This window comes from Schistocerca cancellata, chromosome 11 (assembly GCF_023864275.1).
Source record: "Schistocerca cancellata isolate TAMUIC-IGC-003103 chromosome 11, iqSchCanc2.1, whole genome shotgun sequence".
In the NCBI taxonomy this organism is placed as follows: domain Eukaryota; kingdom Metazoa; phylum Arthropoda; class Insecta; order Orthoptera; family Acrididae; genus Schistocerca; species Schistocerca cancellata.
The window spans coordinates 18,612,269-18,633,935 of NC_064636.1; the positions used below are offsets into that span (position 1 = coordinate 18,612,269).

General features: G+C 42.6%; 1 protein-coding gene across 1 annotated transcript in view; it reads right to left on the reverse strand.

The window, feature by feature from the left end:
* The window catches only part of LOC126108834 (uncharacterized), a 78,633-nt gene that overhangs the window by 30,816 nt on the left and 26,150 nt on the right, over positions 1-21,667 (reverse strand). The window contains exons 3-4 of the mRNA XM_049914198.1: positions 14,391-14,645; positions 7,281-7,511 (exon numbers count right to left, since the gene is read on the reverse strand). Of these exons, the coding sequence (XP_049770155.1) occupies positions 7,281-7,511; positions 14,391-14,645 (486 nt within the window). The remainder of the gene's footprint in view (positions 1-7,280; positions 7,512-14,390; positions 14,646-21,667) is intronic.

Sequence of the window (21,667 nt, forward strand, 5' to 3'; positions counted from 1 at the left end):
AAATCTTGACAGAGATTCACAAAAATCAGCAAATGGCTGCAGCGTTAACCTTTTTGGACGCTTACGAGAAAGATGGCGACTCATTACTCGATCACATCGTTACTGGTGACGAAACATGGGTTAAGGATGTCAACTGCAAGACAAAATTGCAGTCAGTGCAGTGGGGGCACACAAATTCCCCCCAGAAACCCAAGAAATGCGTGCAGACAATGTCGGCAAGGAAGGTGATGGCGACTGTCTTTTGGGACAGAAAAGGTGTGATTTTTGTGGATTTCCTGGAAAGAGGCACTACGGTAAACTCTCAAAGGTATTGCTAAACTCTGCACAACCTCAGAAGAGCGATACAAAACAAGCACAGGGGAAAAGTTGGGCTCAAAGATCTTGCCGATTCACGACAACGCCCGGGCCCACACGGCAAAAGCCACTCGTGAAGTTCTCGAATCTTTTAAGTGGGAGTTGTTTCCTCATCCACCGTACAGTCCCAACCTGGCACCGAGCGACTTCCACTTGTTCCCAGCAATGAAGAAGTGGTTGGCTATGCAGCGTTTTGGTGACGACGCACAGCTTCGAGAAGAGGTAACCACGTGGTTAAAGGCGCAGGCGGCCGAATTTTATGACGAAGGAATTTCCGAGCTCGTCCATCGCTACGATAAGTGCCTTAATTTAAATGGCATCTATGTAGAAAAGTAGTATTTAAGTGTGGCTTTCATCTGTATATAATAAAAAAAAAATTCCAATACTTTATTTATTTTTAATTCCAAAATGTAATGTACTTTGTGGATAGCCCTCGTATATGAAATGTGCGGGGAAAAAAAAAAAAACTTAGTTTCCCAACCGGCAGCAAATACTAGGATACTGGGACGAACAAGAGATTTCCTAAACTGTAACTTTTCTTTAGAAACTAAAGGCTGTTTCAACTTTAAATATTGTTGTTATAGCTTAATGCAGTTCTCCACATGCCAGACAACCTCTCACAACCGTCGCATTGCACGTTGTTTACTGTGCAGAGTTTGTTCACACCATCCTGAGCAATGTCCCTGTAGTTCCAGATCAGCTAGAGCTGGTGGAAGTTAGTTGTCTTCGAGCCAGAAGTGTTTCGTATCCAGCTGCTGCCGACATTAGTGATCTGACAGTACAGTTCCTGCACGTAACATGGCTGTTGGAAGCGACTGTAATGCCAAACCAGTAGTTACCTGTGTAGTGTCAGAAGAGCAAGAGCAAACTGCCATTTGACACGCCCCCTATGCCCCTCCCCGCCCTCTGTTTCCCCTAAAAAAATCACACCAACAGTCTCCCCACACTTGATTTGTCAGGCTTTGGTATGTTGTGTCACTTTGTCCCCCCTCCCCACCATCCAGCAAAAAAGAAAGAAAAAATACTCAACTTAGTAGGATACTCTCATCAGCAGCTGCTCTTGCAGTTCCTTCCCTCGAGCATCCCTTGAACTAAAGTTTCCAGCACTGATTCGTGTAACATGTCACAAACCGTCTACATCACTTAATGGTTCACCCAGCACACTGCCCAAGTGGAAGGATGACTAACAGCTTCCAGCAGCAACAAAAATTCGATTTTCAGTATATCATTTAACTACTCCACGAATTTAAAATTTTAAAATGCTGTCGTAATCTACTCCCTACAGTGCATAATCTTACACTACACGTTTACCACAATAACACAAGTAATGCAATTACAAACTGTGCATACACCTCTAAGTGGCGAAACACGTGGCGTGCATATTATCCAAACTACACGTATCCAGTGTTTGACAGTGAGAGGACTGGTGACCTTCAACAAACTTTACAAACAATTTAAAACCTGCACTACTGGTTCCCTCTACTGACTCCACAACACTTTTAATCAATTCTTGTTCCCACTGAATCACTGCACTTCTTCCTCATTCCCTATTAGATCTACGCCTCTCGTCTTCAAAAGTCTCCCGTAATAGCACCGACAAAGAATTGTGCTTCAGACACGGATATTATTGAATATTTTTTTATAGTATGCCTTTTTGCTTTGTGCAATCCTTGCTCCTATATCCATCTTACAGATTTATCTGTTTAACTTCTGAGGAGGCAAAATTTATCCGTCCCTTCGAGAGTCTCCTGCCAGAGTTCAGCATTTAGACATCCGGCACATCTACCCGACGGACGAACCGAGGTACGAGAACCAGACAAAAAGTGAAGACAGAGGGGTACAGGGAGATAATTTCTACTGGTGGGAGACAAATACAGTTGGACCCGTAAGTGTGCTAAACTGACTAAGTTCTCATGAACTAAAAACTGTGTATGACATGTTAAAATAAATACATGTTTATGTTGGAACACTTTTAATTTTTACTTTCAGGAAGCCAAGTCAGAACAAAATGGGATTTTGTGTACCTCAGGCTAAATTAATATCGGCACTGACCAGAGGAATGTAACCTTTTGTTGGTGAGTGTACTCAAAAATAGATATCATCAAATAATTGAAGATAAGATGTCACTACACATGTCGTATCTCGCACTCTGTGATTTCATTTTTGGCTACCTGATGGATTTTAGGTGAGGACACGATTCGGCCGTCTACAGGAATGGGTGCGGCTAAGAACTGTTGCAATTCTGTTGGTTGGGAGAAGGATCAAACAGTAAGTCATCGGTCCCATCGGATTACGGAAGGGTGGGGAAGGAAGTCAAGTGTGCCCTTTCAAATGGACCATCCCGGGATTTGCCCGAAGTGATTTACGGAAATCGCAGAAAACCTAAATCAGGATTGCCGGATGCGAGCTCGAACTGCCGTCCTCCCTAATGTGAGTCCGGTATAATAACGACTGCACCAACTCACTCTGTTTGTAATACTGTCGATGGCGTAAAACCAAAGCTATTGTTCCCACAATATCTGAACAGTTAACAGTTGACTTCCGCAAGGCGTTCGATACAGTCCCCCACAGTCGTTTAATGAACAAAGTAAGAGCATACGGACTATCAGACCAATTGTGTGATTGGATTGAGGAGTTCCTAGATAACAGGATGCAGCATGTCATTCTCAATGGAGAGAAGTCTTCCGAAGTAAGAGTGATTTCAGGTGTGCCGCAGGGGAGTGTCATAGGACCGTTGCTATTCGCAATATACATAAATGACCTTGTGGATGACATCGGAAGTTCACTGAGGCTTTTTGCGGATGATGCTGTGGTATATCGAGAGGTTGTAACAGTGGAAAATTGTACTGAAATGCAGGAGGATCTGCAGCGAATTGACGCATGGTGCAGGGAATGGCAAGTGAATCTCAATGTAGACAAGCGTAATGTGCTGCGAATACACAGAAAGATAGATCCTTTACCATTTAGCTACAAAATAGGAGCTCAGCAACTGGAAGCAGTTAATACCATAAATTATCTGGGAGTAGGCATTAGGAGTGATTTAAAATGGAATGATCATATAATGTTGATCGTCGGTAAAGCAGATGCCAGACTGAGATTCATTGGAAGAATCCTAAGGAAATGCAATCCGAAAACAAAGGAAGTAGGTTACAGTACGCTTGTTCGCCCACTGCTTGAATACTGCTCACCAGTGTGGGATCCGTACCAGATAGGATTGATAGAAGATATAGAGAAGATCCAACGGAGAGCAGCGCGCTTCGTTACAGGATCATTTAGTAATCGCGAAAGCGTTACGGAGATGATAGATAAACTCCAGTGGAAGACTCTGCAAGAGAGACGCTCAGTAGCTCGGTACGAGCTTTTGTCAAAGTTTCGAGAACATACCTTCACCGAGGAGTCGAGCAGTATATTGCTCCCTCCTACGTATATCTCGCGAAGAGACCGTGAGGATAAAATCAGAGAGATTAGAGCCCACACAGAGGCATACTGACAATCCTTCTTTCCACAAACAATACGAGACTGGAATAGAAGGGAGAACCGATAGAGGTACTCAAGGTACCCTCCGCCACACACCGTCAGGTGGCTTGCGGAGTATGGATGTAGATGTAGATGAACACTTATTAGATATACAGGGTGATCAAAAATTCAGTATAAATTTGAAAACAAAATAAACAACGGAATAATGTAGATAGAGAGGTAAAAATTGACACACATGCTTGGAATGACATGGGGTTTTATTAGAACAAAAAACAAAGTTTACAAAATGATTGACAGATGGCGTGTGAAATATCTCTTGCACATGTTGTTTGGTGATGACCGCGTGCTCAGCTGCCACTTCCGTCTCCCAGGTCCCCAGGTCCCCAGACCTCAGTCTGTGCGATTATTGGCTTTGGGGTTACCTGAAGTCGCAAGTGTATCGTGATCGACCGACATCTCTAGGGATGCTGAAAGACAACATCCGACGCCAATGCCTCACCGTAACTCCGGACATGCTTTACAGTGCTGTTCACAACATTATTCCTCGACTACAGCTATTGTTGAGGAATGATGGTGGACATATTGAGCATTTCCTGTAAAGAACATCATCTTTGCTCTGTCTTACTTTGTTATGCTAATTATTGCTATTCTGATCAGACCAAGCGCCATCTGTCCGACATTTTTTGAACTTTTTTATTTTTTGGTTCTAATAAAACCCCATGTCATTCCAAGCACGTGTGTCAATTTGTACCTCTCTATCTACATTATTCCGTGATTTATTCAGTTTTCAAATTTATACTGATTTTTTGATCACCTGGTACATTTCCAATCTCTGGAATGCTTAGGATAAAAAAGACAAAATACAAAGAGCACAAGTTATCTACAACTTGTACAGAAACCAGACTGCAGTTACAAAGTAGGTGGAATGTATTCACAGTTATGAATACAGATAACCATTAGCTGTGTAACGGATGATGACAATGACAATTTGTGCCGGACCAGGACTCGAAACCAGATTTCCCACTCGTGAGCTGTCACCTTACTGTTAGATTATCCATGCACAACTCACTATCAGACCCAACCTTCCATGGGTTGTCAACCAGGTGCATACAGCTCATACTCTTACATCCGTTACATATATTCCTGTACACGGGAGACATTTTAAGTGAATGACGCTTGCTGACACTTCCGGATAAATACGATATTGCAGTGCCTGTGTTCTTCTGAAGAACAGTGCAGTGTTCCTTCAGACAGTTACAAAGAATCAAATGGAAGCATTGGTTAAAGAGGGAGTGCGACAAGGATGCACCGTCCCCCTTCCCGGACCCCACCCGTGTCGTACAATCCGTAAACTGAGCGAGCACTGAGGTTTTCTGATGGCATAATACTTCTGTCAGAGATGGCAAATGACTCGGAACATCAGTTGAACAGTTCGGATAGTATCTTGAGAAGACGTTACGAGTATCAACAGAAGTAAAAACAGTGGTAATAATGTGAAGTGGACTTAAATTAAATGATGAATTTGATTAGAAAATGAGACACTAATAGTAGTAAACAAGTGTTCCTATTTGGGCAAGAAAATAACTGACGATGGCAGCAGAAGAGGAGATACACAATTCAGAGAGGCAACAGTAAGAAAAGCGTGTCTGAAAAAGAAATGTTTGTTAATGACTAATATAAATTTAAGTGGTAGGAGATCTATTCTGAAAGAACACTACTGGCCATTAAAATTGCTACACCGAGAAGAAATGCAGATGATAAATGGGTATTCATTGGACAAATATGTTACACTAGAACTAACATGCGATTACATTTTCACGCAATTTGGGTGCATACAGCCTGAGAAATCAGTGCCCAGAACAACCACCTCTGGCCGTAATAACGGCCTTGATATGCCTGGGCATTGAGTCAAACAGAGATCGGATGGCGTGTACAGGTACAACTGCCCGTGCAGCTTCAACACGATACCGCAGTTCATCGAGAGTAGTGACTGGCGTATTGTGACGAGCCAATTGCTCGGCCAACACTGACGAGACGTTTTCAATTGGCGAGAGATCTGGAGAATGTGCCGGCCAAGGCAGCAGTCGAACAATTTCTGTATCCAGAAAGGCCCGTACAGGACCTGCAACATGCGGTCGTGCATTATCCTGCTGAAATGTAGGGTTTCGCAGGGATCGAATGAAGGGTAGAGCCACGGGTCGTAACACATCTGAAATGTAACGTTCACTGTTCAAAGTGCCATCAATGCGAACAAGAGGTGACCGAGAGGTGTAACCAATGGCACCCCATACCATACACTGGGTGGTACAGAAGTATGGCGATGACGAAGACACGCTTCTAATGTGTGTTCACCGGGATATCGCCAAACACGGATCGACCATCGTGGTGCTGTAAACAGAACCTGGATTCTTCCAAAAAAATGACGTTTTGCCACTCATGCACCAATGTTCGTCGTCGAGTACACCATTGCAGGCGCTCCCGTCTGTGATGAAGCGTCAAGGGTAACCGCAGCCACGGTCTCCGAGCTGATAGTCCATGCTGCTGCAAACGTTGTCAAACTGTTCGTGCAGATGGTTGTCGTCTTGGAAACGTCCCAATCTGTTGACTCAAGGGTCAAGACGTGGCTGCACGATCCGTTAGAGCTGTGCAGATAAGATGCCTGTCATCTCGACTGCTAGTGATACGAGGCCGTTGGGATCCAGCAAGGCGCTCCGTATTACCCTCCTGTACCCACCGATTCCATATTCTGCTAACAGTCATTGGATCTCCACCGACGTGAGCAGCAATGTCGCGATACGATAAACTGCAATTGCGACAGGCTACAATCCGACCTTTATCAAAGTCGGAAATGTGATGGTACACATTTCTCTTCCTTACACGAGGCATCACAACATTGTTTCACCAGGCATCGCCGGTCAATTGCTGTTTGTGTATGAGAAATCGGTTGGAAACTTTCCTCACGTCAGCACGTTGTAGGTGTCGCCATCGGCGGCAACCTTGTGTGAATGCTCTTAAAAGTTAATCATTTGCATATCACAGCATCTTCTTCCTGTCGGTTAAATTTCGCGTCTGTAGCACATCATCTTCATGGTGTGGCAATTTTAATGGCCAGTAGTGTATTTATGGGGAGTGTAGTCTCGCACGGAAGTGAAGTGTGAACGATAATCAGTTCGGGCGAGAAGAAAAGAGGTGCTACAAGAGAATGCTCGAGATCAGATCAGTAGATCGAGGAACTCACAGAGGTGCCGAATTGAACAGGGAAGTAACAAATTTCTGGCAGGGCGAGCCCCTGTGTGTCAAGAAATTGTCAATTTGTTAACAGACGGAAGTGTGGGGATAAGAATTGTATAAGGAGACACGTTCAAAGTAGGCAGAGGCTGCAGTAGTTATGCAGAGACAAGGAGGCACGCCCGGGACAGACTAGTGCGGAGAGCTGCCAGTATCCTCACTTTAGCAGAAACCTTTGCAGCAGGTGCGGCAGCTCTAGGCGCAGATACGGCGTGCCGGTCGGAGGCGTCCGGAACCGCTCCGCCGACGTCCACCGGAGCCCCGCCGGTACACACCGCCGTCGCGGCCGCACCCTCGCCGCCTCCGCAGGAGACTCCAGTGGATGACACTTCTGGGGCCCTCCGCTGGCAGTCCAGGTCCACAATGTCCGCCTCTTCCTCCTCCTCCTCTACCTAGAGTAAAGATCGCACCATGTATTGCGACACACTTTTCGGTCACACTGTTACTTTGCTAGCTGAATGACAAAACTCAAATATGCCACCTGATAGACACTGAAGCACCCAGAAGAGGGGGAATGAAATGAAACTTCACAGGTCGAAAGGGTACAGTTTTCGTATCGACTACTGACGACTGTCGTCACACCGTATCTACGGACGAATTACGATTCTGCACTAGCCCAAATGCCCACTGTCGGCAAGTACAGTGGTGACCCGAGGCGAGGTGCCGTTCTTCTGATGTTTAGGAAAGAGACAGTGTCGTCGCTCCCGGTGTCGAGGTCCGGGGGAGCCGTCGGGTACGACTTCGGGTCACAGCCGCTGGCGATCGAGGGAACCCGACAGCACGACAGTATGTCAAATACATCCTAAATCGTCACATATTACCTCTCGTGTGACAATTGTGGAAACACTTTTCAATGTGGCAATGGCACGTGGCACGTAACTTTTTGAATTGTCTGTGTGACGTTGGGGTACTCCCGTGGTCACTGAGATCCCCATGTCCGACTCCAATAGAACACGTATGAGACCGTATCGGATGTCAATTTGGTCCCAGCGACAGTACTTGGGATATTAAAATATAATTAGAACAATTGTCAGTCAGCTTTCCTCAGGCTGGGATAGAAGAGCTTCCTTACCCCATTTTCAACAGAATCGGTGTCTGTGTCTAGCGCATCTACATCTACACAGATACTCTGCACACCACACTTATGTGCCTGGCAGACGGTCCACCAAACCACCTGAGGCGTAGCGCCTTATACCGATCCTGCCTTGGAGGCGGTTAAGTGGCAGATGTGTCTCAGAGCTGGACAGTGACAGATGGTGACGCGAGAGTGGACGCGCACGTAGTTTATGTATCAGCCGATAGAGGACAGTATTGGATAGGGGGACTGTGATTTTAGTTTCGATTGTGCCCACTAGAGTGCACTAAAGTAATAGAATGTTTCTCATAGACTGTTCTAGTATTTTCATCAAGTGTTATTATGTCTTTTTGTGTATGTAAAATGTTATGAATGTGTTTTAGCAGTACGAATGATGCGTGAATGTGGTTTAAGGTTAATATGAAGATAATTATTTAACAAGTTATGTAGTGGGATTTACTCTGGGAACATTTCGAAAAAGTATGGATGTGGACAAAGGGGATTTTTGTAGAATAGATTTGTAGAGTAAGTTTATGGTAAAGGGAAAGTTAATACAGGTTTAAATAACAATAGTAAATAACTTTATGCATAAGCAAAACTTCAGCATATTAGATAATTACGTCGGCAAAAAGTGCAGTTGTTAGGTTTACTATTTTGTGATTGGTTACTGATGAGAAGTGCGGACTGACGCGGGAGAATGTTGTTTTGCTATTGGCTGTTGAGTAAACTGACCGGTGGTTAAGCAATATTCTTCGTGCGCTTTTCTATGCTGGTAGAGAAGACTTAAGAGTATTCTAGGGAGGATTCGAAGCCTAGCCATGAAACAGTTCGGACGTGTGCAGTAGTGGTTCCCATGGAAACGATAAGTTGCCGGATCTAGCAGTGTTTCATACATCAAAAGTGTGGTAAAGTGACGGCGTAATTATTCCGATGGGCGTGTAGAAATTTCGGAAATTTTAAGTGAATTTTGTGACGAGAAAAGACATATATTCCACGTGGCGTATTGAGCAGGTCGGTGGCTAAAAAGTGTGACTGCATTTGGTACCGACAGACTTAATATTTGGCGAGCATTATCAATCAAAAACAATCAGTATTTTTGTAGCTTTTACATTTTTGGGAAATGCAGCACCATAAACTTACTAACTTGAGTGAAAGGGATTGTGAGTGACTGTGTTAAGGTTAGCACGGGCTTGGCAGTGACACTTGTTCACCTAAGTTTCAGAATATATTAATTCAGGACAAACTTTCCAACCTTTCATTTCTGTGAAAACTTTCTCCCGAAACGTAGATTAGTGACTTAAATTGCAGCCTGGTTCACGTCGAAGTACAGTAGGTTTCACTCGGCTTCCCTATTGATGATCTGCTAAGACAATGTTCACAGGTAGGTGCAGGTCCGTCGTAAAGGGACGGAAAGAACCGCGTCGCCGCACACCTTCACAATAATTTTCTATTATTCCACTCTTGAACAGTGCACAGAAAAAACTAGCCCTTAACAACTTTCCGTGTGAATTTTGATTCCTCTTATTTTATTAAGGTAATCGTATCTCCCTATGTAGGTCAGCATCAATAAAATATTTTTGCATTTTGAGGAGAAAGCTGGTGACTACAATGCCACGAAAAGATCTTTCTGGAATAAGAAATGCCTTTCTTTTAAAGATGTCCATCCCAAATCCTGTGTCGTGTCCGTGACACTCTCTCCCCTATTTCTCGACGATACGAAATGTGAACTTGTTCGACGTACTCCGTTAGTTCTATCTGGTAAGGATCCCACACCGCGCAGCAGTATTCTAAAAAAGGACGGACAAGCGTATTGTAAGCAGCCTCTTTAGTAGTCTGTTACATTTTTTAAGTGTTCTGCCAATAAAATGCAGTCTCTGGTTCACTTTCGCTACAGCATTTTTTATATGTCCTTTCCAATTTAAATGGTTCACAATTGTAATTCCTAGGTCTCTAGTCGAATTTATGGCCTTCAGATTTGATTGATTTATCATTATCATGTAACACAAGTTTAACAGATTCGTTTTAGCGCTCATGTGGATGACCTCACAGAGGGTAAATTGCCAGTTTTCACACCGTACAGTTATCTTTTCTGAATTGTTTTGAAATTTGTTTTCATCTCCTGCTGACTTTATTAGGCAATAAATGGCACCATCATCGGCAAACAACCTAAGATGACTGCTCAGATTGTCTCCCAAATCGTTTACATAGATAAGGAACATCAAAGGGCCTGTAACGCTACCTTGGGGAATGCCAGGAATCACTTCCGTTTTACTCGATGACTTTCCGTCAATTACTACGAACTGTGACCTCTCTGACAGGAAATCACAAATCCAGTCACATAACTGATGTGATATTCCAAAAGCACACAATTTCACCACAAACTGCTTGTGTAGTACAGTGTCAAAGCCTTCCAGAAATCCAGAAATTCGGAATCAATCTAAAATCCCATGTCAATAACACTCAGCACTTCACTTCATGCGAGTAAAGAGCTAGTTGTGTTTCATAAGAACGACGTTTTCTAAACTCGTGTTGACTGTTTGTCAATAGACAGTTTTCTTCAAGGTAATTCATAATGTTCGAACACAATATATGTTCCAAAATCATGCTGCATATCGACGTTAACAATGTGCATCTGTAATTTAGTGGATTATTCCTACTACCTTTCTTGAATATTGGTGTGACCTGTGCAACTTTCCAGTCTTTGGGTACGGATCTTTCGTCGACCAAACGGTTGTCTAGGATTGTTAACTATGGAGCTAATGCATCAGCGTACTCTGAAAGGAACCTAACTGGTATACCGGCTGGACCAGAAGCCTTGCTTTTATTCAGCTATTTCAGCTGCTTCACTACTCAGAGGATACGTACTTCTAAGTTACTCACATTCTTGATTCGAATTCTGGAATATTTACTACTTCTTGTTTTGAGAAGGAATTTCAGACAGCTGTGTGAAGGTGGTGGAACACCATACTGGTAAGTGGGTTCATATTGCCAAGCTGCTCGTATATCTGACTCAAATTTGCAATTGTCAAAAATCACACCACATACCCTCTAAATCCGCTAAGTTTCTGATACGATTGAATTTTCCTCAAGACACTTTAGTCTCGTTTTTATTTACAATGGTGATGGAAGATGAAGAAACAAATTAAAATTTGTGCCGTGGCCAGGACTCGAACCCAGGTGTCAAAAAAAATTTAATTGTATCAGACCTATAGATCACCTACACTTGAGGCACAATTTCCCCCATTATGTGCAACACTCACATGCTATACTGAAGAGCCTCGGCAATAGTGATGATCTAAAAAGGGGAAAGCAAGCAGAAGCTATGAATTGAAGCTTGTGTTAGGGAGGCCATTGGACTAGGGCCATCCTTGCAGCTGTGCTGGTGTGGTGGCTGGCATATCTGCCTAGTAAGCAAGGAGACCTGGGTTTGAATCCCGGCCGTGGTACGAATTTTAATTCATTTCTTTAGCTTCCATTATTTCTGTTACATTTCATTTTGTTTCCTTCTCCCTTTCAGAGTTCCTTTTGTCAGGCACTGTATTTTAACAACACATTTCATAGGCAGATAGGAGCACGAACAATATATATATGATGCGGCCTAATTACCCAGAAGATTTTAACTACAGTTAACTACAATATATGCAGATGCCAGCATTTTAGAGAAGAGAAGAAGAGGGTCACAGATGCCAATTGGAGTAATCAGCCAATCACTCGACATTTAAACGGGAGCGAGGATACTATTGGACAGTGTCGGCAGCCGTGTCTGAACCAGGGTCAGACAGTGTCAAGAAAGAAGCAGTCGATCTACAGAGATGACAGAATACGAGGACCGAGCAATCGTCAGCGACGCACTCTCGGCCCCGGATTCGTCATTATCATCAATCAGACTTGCAATTCGCGCTTCAAGGATGACTGATAGGCAGCTCACAGAAAGTGGTCTGAGTTCAAAGCACCCCTCGTGCCGATTACCACCGACTTCTGTACACCGAGCACCCCATCTGCAATCGTATCGAGCACACTCGGCCCGGAATATCACTCACTAGAGTAGAACTGTCTCCAGTGATGAGTCCCGCTTCAAACTGAGCCCCAATGATCATGAAGATGTATGTGGAGACACCCAGGACAGCACTGGTATATCAACCTCACTGTTGCCCACCACACAGCCCAACAACAAGGATTAATGCTCCAGTGCCATTACTTTCAACAGCAGGACCCATTTGGTCGTCATTTGTGGCACCCTTACAACAAAGCAGTAAGTCGACGATATTGTACAGCTCGTTTTCTTGCCCTCAAAGGCGAGCAATCCCAGCTTTCATTTCAGCAAGATAATGCCCGTTCACAAATGGCAGGAGCTTCTCCTGCTTGTCATCGTGCTTGCCAAACCCTACACAGGTCAACAAGACTGCCGTATCTTTCCACAATTGAGAAAATTCAGAGCATTAGAGGCAGGGCCCTCTCACCAGCTTGGGATTCCGAAAATATAACACAGCAACTGGAAAGTATTTGGCACAATACCACTCAGGAGGTCATCCAACATTTCTGTCAATATATACCGAGCTAAATAATTGATCACCTAAGGTCAGAGGTGGACCATTGCATTACTGATTTGCTCAATTTGTGAAGCTCTTTCTCTTAAATAATCATCCAATTTTTCTGAAATTGTAATTATTTGTCTGTACATGTACATAACACCTGCTGATATCCATCCCATTCGGATAATTTCTTTGTGATGTGTCCTTTTTTTGTCTTAAGAGTGTATTTCAACTGAGTGACATCATAACGATAAACACTAATGGAGTAAAGCGTGTAATGAAATATAATCAAATTGAAAAAAGTGAGAAAAAGGGAAAAACTGTATACAATTTCAAAACAGTGGCAATTCCAGCACTGTCTATGATGCATTAACTTGTGTTTTCGCAGCAAACAATGAAGAATAAGAGTGGGTGTGCAAGCTGCTCATAAGCCTTTGTCACATTGCTTACTTCCCTGATGTTTTCATCTCAGTTGCCACTATCCTTTTTATTGTCTTCATAATTAATGCAACATTCTGTGTCAATCAGTTGCCGCTCCATACCCACGTACACAGACAAATTAATTTAACACAGTTCAGCTGAAGTTTTGTCAGAATCACATCACAAAAGACATCGATAGACGGCATCTCTTTAAGATTCCTACACGTGTAGTGTAGACTTGTTGACAATATGAAACGGAAGCCAAACATCCTATTTAATGTGCAGTGCTACACAAAATTTAAAAATAAGAAAATATTTCACACTGTAAATCTATGAATAGAACTGTTGTTTTATATTAAGCTCAGTATTAATGTGCTGCCAAAACAACACGGTTTTAATCTAGTTTACATCACATTTCAATAACGTAACTGAAAATTTTAAAGTTGCACATTACTGTTGGTAGAATAGCTGTCTTTCCCACCTTAGCAACAAAAGGTAAATATTGGTATTTTGGTGTCGGTCGGTCGGTTTGTAGGGGATTGAAGGGACCAGACTACAAAGGCCATCGGTGCCTATTTTGGTGTATTTATGGCATTTATGTAGCAATTTATTTACACATATGTATTCTTTGTCTGTGACAATGCAATACCAGCTTTTTCACATGAGGATGAGCACCTTCTAACTGACAGTCAGCAACCACCAGACGGTGGCATCCACATTGTTACAATTTCCTTTGGGCATTATGGCAGGAACAATACAATACCTGTTCTCTGTTCATTGCAAACCAGGTCTCTATTGTAATGTAAAGGAAAGGTCAGAATTTCTCATCCCTGCGAATGATAAATATTGTGCTGATGAGTTGGCTACAGCAATTCTTTGTAAACAGAAGATGAATACAGTGTGATCTGACAAGTCTGTTAACAAAAAAGTATTAGAACAGAATTTTCTTAAATTTAGTTGATAAACTATTTATGTATTTATTTTAGAAAATTAAAATTCCTTAGTACTGATGTTAAAGCGAGAGAAAAATAAATTTGCTGAAACATAACCTTTTATGAAATTTTGCCAAACAGAAAACAAACCAATTATTGCAGAAATTAGTGGTGACTGCTTTGACTGACTAATCATAAAATATTCCCACACAACAAAAACAGCGAGTCCTCTGGCAAGGCCTCATTTGTCATAGCCCCCCCCCCCCCCCCCACACACACACACATGCTACACAACCAAAGCAGTGAGGTTACCTTGGGTGCAGACAGCAGGTCCGAAGCCTCGCCCTTGCTAGGTACCCAGATGGGCCCCTCGCCCCCCAGCTGTTGCAGGATGGCCATCTCCTCGTCTGTGGCTCCCATCGCATTCTGCAGCTCCTGCAGCCCCACGGAGTCGGCCACGGGGTACGGCACCGCCGGCAATCCGACAGGAGACGCGTCCGGTGGCACGTCACCCGCACCGATACCCATTGCGTCGTCCGCAGTACGGCTGCCCAGGACCTGCATCGACTGTCCGACACGAGCTACCGTCAGCGACACAGCCCTTATATAAATTTACGTGTGGAATGTGTGAGCAAAATCAAACTGACAGGAGGGGGACAGCGCTGACCAGAGTGGTATTTGGGTATCTGGAAGCAATGTGCACAAATATATCTAGAATCGCACAATAAATAAAGAAGTCTCACATCTTACACAGTTTTGCATACATTCACATATTCACCATTACTGTGGAATATTGGGTTCATTTAACAGGACGAGGAGGGTATTTTCACTTTTTGCTGCACACTTCTGCTGCAGGTTTCAGACATCCTGTTTCGTAAAAAAACAACCCTCAGTAGGACTGGCAGCCATTTTTGTCAAGAAAATTTATGCCAAAATGTATTGTACTACAGTCGTATACTCTCTATATCACATACCTACACAGGTCTGCAACAGTCATACAACATACATTTGCAAATATCAATGTAAACTTAGATATTGTGAGTACTAGTGAAGATCGGTGGCATGTGGTACGGGACTTCTCGTCAGGTGAACACGGGGTTACAAAGACAAAATCAAATAGGGGTAATGCAGGAGTAGTTTTAATAATGAATAAAAACAATAGGAACGCGGTAAGCTACTACGAACGGCGTAGGGAATGAACTGTTGTCACCGAGATACACACAAAGAAACCGTCCACTGTAGAAGTACACGTTTAAATGCCAACTAGTTCCACAGATGAAGAGGTTGAAGAAATGTGTGATGAGATAACAGAAATTGCTCAGACAGTTAAGGGAGACAAAAATTTAATAGTCGTGGGGGGGAATTCGATAGCAGGAAAAGGAAGAGACAGAGAAACATTAGGTGAATACGGACAGTGGGAAACGAGTGAAAGAGGAAGCCGTCTGGTAGGATTTTGCATAGAACATACTTCAATTGTCACTAATGCTCGGTTTAAGAATAATAAAAGAAGATTATATACGTGGATGAGACCTGGAGACACCGAAAGGTATCTGACTGAATATATAATGGTTAGACAGAGATTTAGGAAGCAGGTTTTACATTGTAAGTGATTTCCAGGGGCAGACGTGGACTCTGATCACAATTTATTGCTTATGAACTGTAGATTAAAATTGAAGAAATTGGAAAAAAGGTACGAAATTAAGGAGACGGTTAAACGCAAAGAACCAGAGGTTGCTGACAGCTTCAGAGGCAGCAGTACGCAATGGTTGACTACAACGGGGGAAAAGGAATACAGCAGAAGACAAAGAGAAAGCTTTAAGAGCTGAAATGGGGAAGGCAGCAGAGGATGAAATAGGTAAAATAGAAATCCTTGAATAACACAAGAGATATTGAATTTAATTGACGAAAGGTGAAATTATAAAAAAAATGAAGTAAATGAAGCAGGCAAAAAGGAATACAAACATCTAGAAAATCTGACAGACAGTAAATGCAAAATGGCTAAGAAGGAATAGCTACAGAACAAATTTAAGGATTTACAAGCATATTTCACTAGGGGAAAAATAGACACAGCCTACAAGAAAATTGAAGGGATGTTTGGAGAAAAGAGAAACAGCTGTATGACTATCAAGAGCTCAGATGGAAGACCAGTCCTAAGCTAAGAAGGGAAAACTGAAAAGTGGAAGGAGTATATAGAGGGTCTATACATGGGAGATGGACTTGGAAACAATATTATAGAAATGGAAGTGGATGTAGATGAGATGGGATATATGATACTGTGGCAAGAATCTGACAGAGCTCTGGAAAATTTAAGTTGAAACAAGGCCCCGGGAGTAGACAACATTCCATTAGAACTATTGATGGCCTTGGGAGAGCCAGCCATCTCAAAAATCGTCCATCTGGTGGGCAAGATGTATGAGACAGGCGAAGTACCCTCAGACTTCAAGAAGAATCTAATAATTCCAACTCCAAAGAAAGCAGTTGCAGACAACTATGAAAATTACTGTACTACCAGTTTAATAAGTCACAGCTGCAAAATGCTAACACGAATTCTTTACAGACAAACGGAAAAGCTGGTAGAAGGTGACCTCGGGGAAGATTAGTTTGGATTTTGGAGAAATGTAGGCACACGCGAGGCAACACTGACCGTACGAGTTATCTTAGAAGACAGGTTAAGGAAAGAAAAATCTACATGTATAGCATTTGTAGGCTTCTGACAATGTTGACTGGAACACACTTTTTGAAATTCGGGAGGTGGTAGGTATAAAATAGGGTTTCCAGAAGTTTTCCCAAGTGAAATTCCGTGATATCTCCCTGATTTCAAGACAACAAGTTTTAGCATTTTTCCCTGACAAATTTTGAGATCTCAAGGGTAAGTAAAGAGACAATTTGACAAAAAAATGTAAGGAGTTCCCTATTTCTCTCCCGTGTGAGCAAAAATCTTGAGCACCAACATCAACATCTTTTGTAATGAACTGTTTTTAGATGGAGAAAGCAAGTCAAATGGTACATGTGTGTCATTAAGACCACTGTTACTTTATTTCAATAAAATGAAACGCTTTTGATGACAAAATAAGCATTTCCTTGGAGTCGCACAACAGATTTAAAATTCCTTCACCGACTTCAAAAATAACCTCTGAAAAAAAATAGGCCTCTCAAAAGAAGTGTATAAAGCAGGCAGAGTTGTGTACACCAACATTATGGGTGATCAGCAATAAAATATTGGTTCTACTATGTTTGTTATTGTCGTTTATTAGTCACTGTGTTACATCTATTATTTTATAGGTATCGTGTGATTTTTCTTTCGAGAAACATACGACTAGATAGCGTACACACTGCCACAATTTTTTCTTCTTATGGTCCATACTTTCAAAAACAAATTATTTTCAAAGAGCGAAAATGTACTAGAATAAATGTCTATAAAACTCCGCACTGTACAATGTACTTGCGGGGAGACAGTCGCAATTCCTGAAATACACCGCCCGTGGCCTACGGCCTGCCGAGGAGCACCACAGTTCCGGGTTCTCGGATAAATCACGAAAATCAGCCGCATTATCCCACACGCGAACAGACCGGCCCTGCAGGCAGATCGGCGAGACTAGATGAGACAGGCAGGGCCCGCACATCAGTGGGAAACGGTGGGCTTCAGGTCGGCAGGCCCGATCTGTTAAGAGGTACCGGCAGAAATGGCCTGCGGTTTTGGCCCGTCGTGGAAGTCCACTCGTGTGGCCATCTATTCACGTGTCACAGACACTGTGTCGATCAAACGAGACTGCAGTGATCAATCAGTGCAACAGATAACTAAAGTGTGCGTCATTAAGGACGGTGGCCGAGTTTAGGTTCGTTCTGCGCATCTGACGTCACAAAACAGTCAGCCAATGAACAGAGAACAACGTTGCCAGAGCTCGACTGCAGTGCAGAGCACAGACGAGTGGCTTCTGTTTTAGAAACGTTCAGTCATAAATAAAGTAATTGAACAAAAGCACTGTCTTGATAGCACGATTTCTTTTATAGAAAGTTTGGAAAAAGCATTCTTTATACCAATTGCTTCATATTCTATTAATTAATTAAACCAAACAAGCAATAAGCCTCCCAATTCAGGCGATAGCAAGGAAATTCATTCTCACTAACAGCTTTTTCGCAATAAAGAACAGCGGTAATTGTTTCTTTCCTTTTGTACTTCGACGAAACATGAGTAATTCGTAGTCATACCAACAGTGTTTGTTGGTATTTTGCGTGATATGTTAAAGTCCTCCGGGATATGTATTGAATGACGAGCTGCGTTAGCGTAATGGTTAAAGTGTATGGCTGCTAAGCGAAAGATTCTGAGTTCAAGCCTTATTCGATGCTTAATATTTTCTTTATCTAAAAACAATATAGACGTGTCTTACTTCATTAATTTTATTCATCTGAACGTAATTTTTTGAAATTTCTAGTGGCAACTAAAATCGACCATACGGAAAGTATACGCTATGGACTTTTACCTCTGCAAACTCTTCAAAATTTCGTGCAACGGTTTACTACATCTAATGCTGCACAATAACTGCGTTGAACTTGGAAACAAAATTAAGTCATTTAGGGAGAGAGAGGGGGGGGGGGGGGGGGGGAGGGGGGGGGGGGAGGTATCAGTCAAGAAGATGTGTAAAAGTCAGATTTTTGGGCCAAATAGTTTTTGTCAAATCGAATGATAAAGTGTGTCAAAGCAGTTGAAACACCGTGTGTCTGCACAGGCGAGCAGTGCAGTGATGACAAAATGCGGGGAGCACGTCTCTGTAGCAGCAATAGGGATAATGCGGCCGTGGTGGCTTTACTTCATAAACTGCGCGCTCCCCCCTAAACGTAAGTTTGCGAACTACACTATGGCGCGTACAACTGGCAACGCAGCAATCTCCCGCGTCTGGGCGGGCATGTGCGGACCGCCAAGATAAAAGAATTGAACTATAGTTCAAATACTCTGAGAATTAATGCTAATGAGGATAGGTAGCAACTCATCGTAAAGACGATTGCTGAGCCGCAAACAGAACACAGAAAAGACAATCAAACTCTCACGACTAAATTTTCAGCCATAGCCTTTGTCAGAAAATGAGAGCATACACGCATACACACATTCACACAGTCACAACTCGTGCACACACGACCGCCGTCTCTGGCCGCTGCGTCTACAGTCTCTGAGAATCAGATCCAAAGAAACCGCTCCTCACACCTCCCTGCCTCTCGTCGGCAGCTGCCAGGCTAGTGGCGAGAATTGGTGGCAGCAGTGACTGCAAGCTTAGGGGAGTGGTAAGAAGGGGAGAAGCAGTGGGAATGTGGGAGCAGGGAAGTGGCGCACGTACTCAGCTGCACCCAGCCAGCGATGATGCACGACATCTCAGTAAACAAACCGTTTCATCTACCGAGACAGAGATGAGGCTTCTCCAATGTTTTTTCCAAATTTCTCTGATATTTCCCCGATTTCCCCAACTTGTGGCAACCCTGAAAATACAGGGAGTGAAAGGCTATTTGCAACTTGTACAGATACGAGACAGTAGTAATAAGTGTCAATGGGCACGAAAGGGAAGCATTGGTCGAGAAGCGAGTGAGGCACGGTTGTAGCCTATCCCCGACATTATTCAATCAGTACAGTGAGCGAGCAGGAAAGGAAACAAAAGAAAAATCTTTAGTAGGAATTAAGGTCCTGGGAATAGAAATAAAAATTCTGAGGTTTGCCGATGACACTGTAATTGTGTCAGACACAACAAAGGTCTCAGAAGAGCAACCGAACGGAATGGGCATTGTCGTGAAAGGATGAACATCGACAAAAGCAAAACGATGAAAATGGAATGTGGGTAAATTAAATTGGAACAAATAAGCTCTCGATCACAAATATTAAGTCAAAATTGACCTGGTATCGACGCTACTATGAGCGTCGTCTTCAGAATTAGACTAACTGTTCTAAAACATATTAGGTATATAGTACATTAATAAAATTAAAATTTGTACTGACTGGAATAGATGCAGTACTTACAAGTCACATATTAAAAAAGATCTAAGCCGGAAAGGCGACATCATGAACAGTTGTGAGATGGCAAGCTGCTAAGGGCTGCTCGTACTGTGAACAAGGGTTGCAACAAGTGGTGCTGAAGGAATTAGATTGGGAATTCACACAATTAAAGTAGTAACTGAGTCTCGTTATTTGGGCAGCAAAATAACTGACGATGGCCAAAGTAGAGAGGATGTAAAATGGAGACTGGCAATGGTAAGAAAAACATATCTGAAGAAAAAAATATGCTAACATTGAATATACATTTAAGTGTCAGAAAGTCTTTTCTCGAGGTATTTGTCTGGAGTGTAGTAATGTAGGGAAGTAAAACATGGACAGTAAACGGTTTAGACAAAAAGAGAGTAGAAGTTTTTGAAATATGGTGCTACAAAAGAATGCTGAAGATTAATTGGGTAGATCACATAACTGATGAGGAGGTACTGAATAAACTTGGGAGAAAAGAAATTTGTGGCACAAGTTGACCAAAACAAGGAATAGGTTAATAGGACAAATAGTGAGACATCAAGGGATCACCAGTTTGGTACTGGTGGGAAAGATGGAGGTAAAAACTGTAGAGGGAGACCAAGAGATGAATACAGTAAGTAATTTCAGAAGCATGTAGGCTGCAGTAGTTATTCAGAGATGAAGAGGTTTGCATAGGATTGAGTAGCATAGACAGCTACCTCAAACAAGTCTTATGACTGAAGACAGTAACATCCGCAACACCGACAAGAACGTAAAGGTGACACATCGAATTGAAGACAGGCAAAATGAAAGAGACTGTTACACACTGAACTTTTGGCCAAAGACTTCTTCAGGAAAGAAAGGAAAACACACAAAGAGGCAGACAAGCAGCCACACCTTGTAATGGATTTAGGAGATGTGTTATTTTCTACTGGATTTGTCGATACCAAATCTAATGAGGGAGGTTGTAAATGTTTTCTTATATTTTTGTCAGAATATTTTTTGTGAATTGTATTTTGCCTTATTTTATGCTAATTTGCTTATATGCTCGAGAGTGACAGCATATTGATTAATATTAGTAGATGTGACGAATAATGTCAAAGAGACTGGCTACAAGTGGAAGCTCGTGTGTAGTGTGAAATGTCTTTGATGCCGGAGTCGTCTTTGACCGTAGTCAGTCGGCACTGAACACTCGATGTGTGACAGTGGAACAATGTACAGGTCCCCGTTATAAAAAAATGAGTTATTCTACTACTTTTTTATATAAACATCAAGATGGAAGCACATTCGGGAAAATGGTATTTGAAGCACCAAAACTGAGGCAAACGCATTGAGCCAGGACATTTCCGCAGCTGACGAAACGGCATTATGGAATCATACTTTCACTAGACGACTGAACCCAACACAAAAAAGTCGAATATCATCTTATACCGTATTTACTCGACTCTAAGCCACACTTTTTATCAGTTTTTGTAATCCAACAAACTGCCTGCAGCTTAGAATCGAGTGCAAAGTAAGCAGAAGTTCTGTAAAATGTTGGTAGGTGCCGCCACAACTAACTTCTGCCATCGAATATATGTAGCACGCTTTGCAGGCACAAAGATAAATA